This window comes from Mycteria americana, chromosome 24 (genome assembly GCF_035582795.1).
Source record: "Mycteria americana isolate JAX WOST 10 ecotype Jacksonville Zoo and Gardens chromosome 24, USCA_MyAme_1.0, whole genome shotgun sequence".
NCBI classification, from domain to species: Eukaryota; Metazoa; Chordata; class Aves; order Ciconiiformes; family Ciconiidae; genus Mycteria; species Mycteria americana.
In genome coordinates, this window is record NC_134388.1 from 2789456 (window position 1) to 2795916 (window position 6461).

General features: G+C 57.8%; 1 protein-coding gene across 1 annotated transcript; it reads left to right on the forward strand.

Moving 5' to 3' along the window:
- Positions 1–1438: 1438 nt before the first annotated feature.
- LOC142420288 (uncharacterized) lies at positions 1439–5041 on the forward strand. The gene is given in 6 exon segments (XM_075524055.1): positions 1439–1717; positions 2066–2238; positions 2337–2413; positions 2416–2611; positions 3389–3589; positions 5020–5041. Coding segments are annotated over 6 exon segments (948 nt in total).
- Positions 5042–6461: the final 1420 nt, after the last annotated feature.

The window sequence follows — 6461 nt, forward strand, 5'->3', positions numbered from 1 at the left end:
AAGGGGCGCTTGGTGTCAGTGGACCCCAAAACCCTCCTGCCTCCCTTCGGCCCTCGCCGCCTCGGGGCGTTGGAGGGGGCAACGGCAGCGAAATGGCAGAACCAAAGCGATGGCACTTTCCAAAGCACTTGTCCTGTCTTTGAGAAAAAGCGAAGCACGGCCAATCTCACGTCAACAGAAAAGCCACCAAGGTCCACCCAGAACTATTTTGAATCCTTGTTAGTGACTTGCCCAAAAGCATCTAGGAAGAAAGCAAAGAATTATCCTCTAAATGCTGTTGAGCAGGAAGCTTCGACCTGGCATGTTTGGAGGTTTCCTCTCCAAATTCTCCCCAGTCTCTCCCGCCTGTGGTGTAGGATCCCCGAATCCCCTGCCCAGCACGGGAGGGAGCCGGCCTCCGCATCGGGCTGCGGACGCTGGCAGAGGGCGTCCGTCACCCCAGCCCTTCCTGCCCATCTGTATTTTGTCTTAGCAAATGAAAAGTTGAAGGCAAAAGCGGGGGGATTCTCCGCAGGCCTGGCGCGAGGGTGTCCCGGCCGGCAGCCCTGGGCAGGGGGAGCGGGCAGCAGGCAGGGAGGCAGCCGCGTCTCGCTTGCTCTTCCGCTGTTTCCAGTCTTGCTCCCACAGAGAAACTCTTGTTTGTATGACATAGGTTTTTCTTTTTCTTCTCTCTTTTTTTTTTTTTTTTTTCCTGTTTGCGTGTAAGCAATATGTTTTCAGGTTTAAATGGGGGCGGGGGTGGGAAGGGGGACTAAAACAAAAAAAACCTGGGTAGAGCTCCAAAATTAAGTTTTACTGTATAAAGTTCTGTGGCTCGCATCCCTGGCTGCACAGTAGCTTTAGAGTCCAGTTTTTTCTAATATTTGTATTCTAATTTAATTGCTTTTAAATTTTCCAGGCCAAGCCACTGTTTGGAAACATCATGCTTCTGTTACTGCTTTCTGTTTGAGTTGGCCAGCTCTTCCTGTACATATGTTTTTTCTTATATCCTGTTTTTTTCTTTTTTTGTAAAGAGAAGAGAAAAAACGAAAAGAAAATTATTTTTCTTTCCCTCAGTACACATTCTTCAAAGTTCAAATTATAGTGTTTGTTAAATAAAAAGAAAGATTTACATTTAAATTCGGTGTCGGCTTGTTGGGATTTCTCCCTGGGGTGCCCAGCAGCTCCCTGCCTCTCCCCAAAACGAGGGGAGACAACACCCCCGTCCCCGCGGGCACCTCGGTGCCACTTCGAATTCCTCCACCTCCAGCGGATTAATCATTTTATTTATGAGGCTTAAAGGTCCAAATCCCGCTAAACCCGGGGCTTTGCCAGATAAACAGCCTGCTTTGCGAAGGCAGCCCGTTTGTGAAAACACAATTAGCAAACCCTGTAATCTGCACTAATTACCGGGCAGGGCTGGGAGGTCTCCCCTCTGCCTGGCGGCAGCGTGGGGACCATGGGGGACGCGGTGCCGGGGGGACGGCGGCCGCCCGGGGCCTCCTTCACCATCGAGTACCTGCTGTCCGAGCGGGGTGAAGGGGGACCCCGCACCCCCTCTCCCCGTGGCCGGACCCCCCCGCCAGCCCCCCGGCCCCCGCCAGAGCCCGGGGACAAGCCATCGCAGTCCTACATCGCCCTCATCTCCACCGCCATCCTCTCCTCCCCAGAGAAGAAGCTGCTGCTCTCCGACATCTACCAGTGGATCATGGACAACTACCCCTACTTCAAGAACAAGGTGAGGGGCTGCGATGCCGGAGCGAACCCCTTTTCTGGGATTTTTTCCCCCCAGTTTTGGTGTGGTTTTGGGGTGGGCAAACCGGGAGCTGAGCCCAGGGTGCTGGCGTCAGGTGGGGGACGGGGCTGGGCTCGACTCACCACGTCTTTGCTGACCCCAATCTGCCGGGAAAACGCGTGTGCTGGCGTCCGGATCTTGGGACAGTTTCAAGCGGTGCCAAGGGGCTGGTTTCTCCAAGCGGGCCAGGTGCCGTTCACTCTGGTGCCTACTGATGTCCCAGAGGTGTGTGGGGCGGGCACGGTGGGGCCGCGGTGGGCACGGGCTGGCTGACGGCGCCTCTCGGCCCAGGAGAAGAGCTGGCGCAACAGCGTCCGCCACAACCTCTCCCTTAACGAGTGCTTCGTCAAAGCCGGCCGCAGCGACAACGGCAAAGGCCACTTCTGGGCCATCCACCCCGCCAACCTGGAGGACTTTGCCAAAGGCGACTACCATCGCCGGCGGGCCCGGCGGCGCGTCCGCAGGTGAGTGGGGCTGGGGGGGGGCCCAGGGGGGCTCGGGGGGGGTCACAGGGGGGTTTGGGGCTCAGGGCTGACCCTGGCTGCTCTGTTTCCCATCACAGGGTGAACGTCAGCTACTACCACCCCTACGCCCTGTACGGCCTCAGCTGCTGCTGCCCCTGCTGCCCCCCCGCGCCCCCCGGTCCCCCCCTCGCCCTGCCTGCGCTGCCCCCCCTCGCCCTGCCCACAGCCCCCCACCGCTGCCTGCCCGAGCGGGCGCGCTGGGGCTGGGGACGGGTCCCCGCTCCCCGTGGCCCCGGCCCCCTCCTCCCCCATCCCCGGCTCCCCTTCCTGTAGCCCCCCCCCCCCCCCCGCTCAGGGACAGGGGGGTGCCCAGGTAGGGCCCCCCAAAACGAGGGGGCAGCTCCAGGCTGGACCTGCCCAGGGACACTCTGGATGTCACCTGCCCCATGTCGTCCCCTCCCCAGCCAAGCCAAGGGGTCGCGTGCGTCCCCCCCATCACCACTGAACCCCCACGTGCCGGGATGGGGCCAGAGCCCGGGGTCCACGTCCCCCTGAGGGACCCCCCCAACACCCTCCGTCCCCATGCCCAAATGGGGACCCCCCCATCTCCCCGGGATCCAACAGTCTCAGGGTGCCCCAGGAGGGGACCCACTGCCCCATGAGGGCCGGCCACATCCCAGGGGTGTCACCCATGGAGGGGGGGGGTCCCCAACCCCCCCCGCGGGCCCAGGCACATATGGGGCTTAACCCCTCCAGCGGCAGGCCCCTTGCCCTAATTATTTTCTTACTAATTGTCCCTGACGCCCCTAATGAAAATCGCGGCTCCCAGGTGTTAAGTGGCATTAGGGCGTCTCGCTAAGAAAGACGACTCGGCCACTAAATCCGGGGAGATAAAACCCCCGAAGCTCTTCGCGCTCCCGAAAACTAGGAAGCTTATGACACAAATTAATCCGTTAACATTGGCCGTGCCCTTTGGGGGGGGGCGAGGCTTGGGGGGGGCCCCCGGGGAGGGCAGCGATGGAGGGGGCTGGAAGCCAGGCTGGGTCTTGCTCGGGAACAGGGCGGCAGCCGGATTTTGGGGCTCGGGATCAGGGCCTCCCCTCGGTGCCACCGGCGTTCCCTTCGCCTGCCTCGGTTTCCCCGTTTGCAGCTGGTCCCCACCCCCGGCCCGGCCTCGTAGGGGGGTGCACACCCCAAACCCCATCCCCGGAGGCTCCTTAAACCGTGGCCATCTGGGTGCCGGCGTTTGCCCCCGCCCTAATCTGTGCCCAAACGGGATTAGGGCCCCGCGCCCCCCCCAGCAGCTTAACGGGGCCGAGCTGCCCCAGCGGGGCCGGATCCGGCCCTGGGGGTACTGGGCAGACTGGGAGGGGGCACCCGGCTCCGCGCTGGGGCAGCGGGACCCCCCCTTGCTATTATTTTGCCAGGGAGGGGGGGTTTGCTCCATTTGGGGAAACCGAGGCACAGCGACAGGCCAGGCCTGCCCCCCCCCCGCAGCCCTGGCCACCCCAGATCAGGGGCACCCCCCCACCCCCTGCCCCGCTCCGCGCTGCTGCGGGTCACCCCCGCCAGCGCAGCCCCCGGCCCGGGAGCTCCAAACCACCAAAAAAAGAAAAGAAGAAGAAAACATCATAAACCCCCAAACAGAGGGGACCCCCCCGCAGGGCTGGCGCCCTCGACAAGCTCCCAAGAAAACCAAACGGCTACGCGTGTATTTTTAATATATAGTTTATTTTCTTTTTTTTTTTTTTTAAAGCCCCCCCCCAAAGTGCAATTTTTATTATTTTAATTTTTTTTTTTTTCCTCATCTCCCACACTTTATAAAGAACTATCAAAGTTACAATCTATGGAATGTCTTTTCTGTGCTTTTTTTTTTTTTTCCTCCTCCTCGCCTCGCTCCTTTACCCAGATATACCACAAAAGTAGTTTACACATAAAAACCGCTGAAACCTTGCGAGTGCTTTAGATAGAGAATCTCTTTAATAGATTATATATAAAGACGCAGAAAAAAAAAACAAAAGGAAAAAAAAAAAGAAAAAAAAGAAAAAAAAAAAGAAGAAGTGGCCCCATCTCGAGCATCCTCGCTGGGTCCCCGGGCAGAGCTCGGGCTCACGCGTGACCCCCGCCCCAGGAGAAGGTTAAGCTCTCGGTGTGTGTGTGTATATATATATATATATATATAATTTTTAGAAAACACAACTTTAAACGCAGCATTTTGCTACTCGCCCCCCCCCCCCGACAGCTCCATCTTGTGACGCCGTGGTGATTTGCTCTTTTAAAAAGTGTTCCTCTTTATTTAAATAAACCTTTTCATAATAAATCGAAAATATAAATAGATACGATATAGATAGCTATATATATATACGGGGGTTTATTATTTTCCTGTTAAATAGTCGAATCAGGCCTCGGGGGGGGGGAGGGGGGGGCCGTCCCAGCCACGGTGGGACCCTCGCCCCAAAGGGCAGGGGGGGCACAAACCGCTGGGTGCTGGAGGAGAATTGGGGGGGGGGGGGGGGGGGAAGAAATAAGCCCTTTTCCTGCGGAAGAACGACCCCCCCTCACTGCCCAGGCTGGGGGGGGCCGCCCCCCCCGCCCCTAGAGCCCCATTTCGGGGGGGGGGGGGGGGCACAAGCCCGGGGGGGGGGCTGGATGCAGCATCTTTACAAGCAGCGTGGGGAGGGGAGGGGGGGAAAGCGACCCCCCCCCAACCCCCCCCCCCGCCCCAGGAGGGGGCAAAGCCCCTGCAGCCCCCCCCGACCCCCCCTTTTGCCCCCCCCCCAGACCCCAAACTAGCAGGGAATGACCCCAACCCCCCCTCCTGGTGTCTGGGCTGAGCCCCACACCAGCCCCTGCTGCCCTGACCGGGGGGGGCGGTTGCTTTTTTACCTCTTTTGTACCAAAAAAAAAAAATTAATTTTTTCTTTTTTTTTTTTTCCCCTCCTTTTACAGTTTGCCCTTCCCCTTCGGGTTCTGCCCAGTTATTATTATTATTAATTAGTATTTAATTTTTTTTTCTTCCTTTCTTTTCCTGACCTGACGTAACTCAGCAGTATCTTTGGCAACACTTTATCACAACCTGAATTAAAAAAAAAAATATATATAAAAAAAATAAAATAAAACCATGACAATGACGACGACAAGAACAGACGCATCTCGAGGCCCAGCTACGGCGCGGGGCGAGCGGCTGCGGGGGCCTGGGGCTGCTGCGGGGCTGGGGTTAAGGCAGGCGCTGGCTGCGGGATGGGACAAACCGGGGGGGGGTTGGGGTTTTTTTTTTTTTTGCCTTTGTTTTTCTTTTTTTAGTGCAAACTCAAACTTGTGCTAAAGTGTTGCCAGCAAGGGACGGGCTCGGCCGGGGTGGGTGTCCGGTGGGGACGGGGACGCGGGGACGTCGCAGGCGTGGGGACGCTCTCGCCGCGGGGAATCCTGAGACTAATTCTCGCTCTCCTCTTTCTGTGCCATTTTCTTTTTTTTTGTCCTTTTCCTCTTTTTTCTTTTTTTCCCCCTGTTTTCTCTCTCCCCCCCCCCCCCCACTTCCTCTTCTTCTTCTTCTTTTTTTTTTTTTATTTTCCTTCCCCCCTTCTGTTTCTCTTTTCCCCTCTCTTTCTCCCCGGCTGGCCGGGGCGGAGGAGGCCGCAGGGTTCATTCCCCAAGCGCCGATCGCCCAGAGCCCACAAACCCTCCAAGGCTCCTTCGGGGCTGGGGGGGGGGGGGGAAGCAGCAGCGAGGAGCTGGGTGGGTGGGGGGGGGGAACCCGGGAAGAAAAATTAACACAAACTAGAAAAGAGATACCACAACTCTGATTACAATAAAGAACCTCAAGTAAGTGTCTATTTACAAATCCACGCTCGATTCTCGGTTTTGCATACGCCAGAATTAGCCAGTGCTAAGCAGAGGTTCAGCCCGGCCGGGGCGCGGGTTCGGCTGCTGCAGCCCCCCCGCAGCCCCCGCTGCCGGCCGGGAGCCGGGACCCTCCGGCCCCTTCCCGGGAGGATTCGATGCCCAGATCCGAATTTGCCTGCCCGGGGGGCGGGGGGGGGGGGGGACCGGGAGGGACGCAAAGCCCACGGGGAGCATCGCGGCCCCCCCCATTCCGGGGTGGGAGAGATGGGAGAGACGTCTGGACTAGCACTGGCTAGGAAACATTGAAAAACCAAAATTAAAAAAAGAAAAGAAAAGAAAAGAATAATAAGGGGTGTGGGGAGAAATGAACAATACGCAAA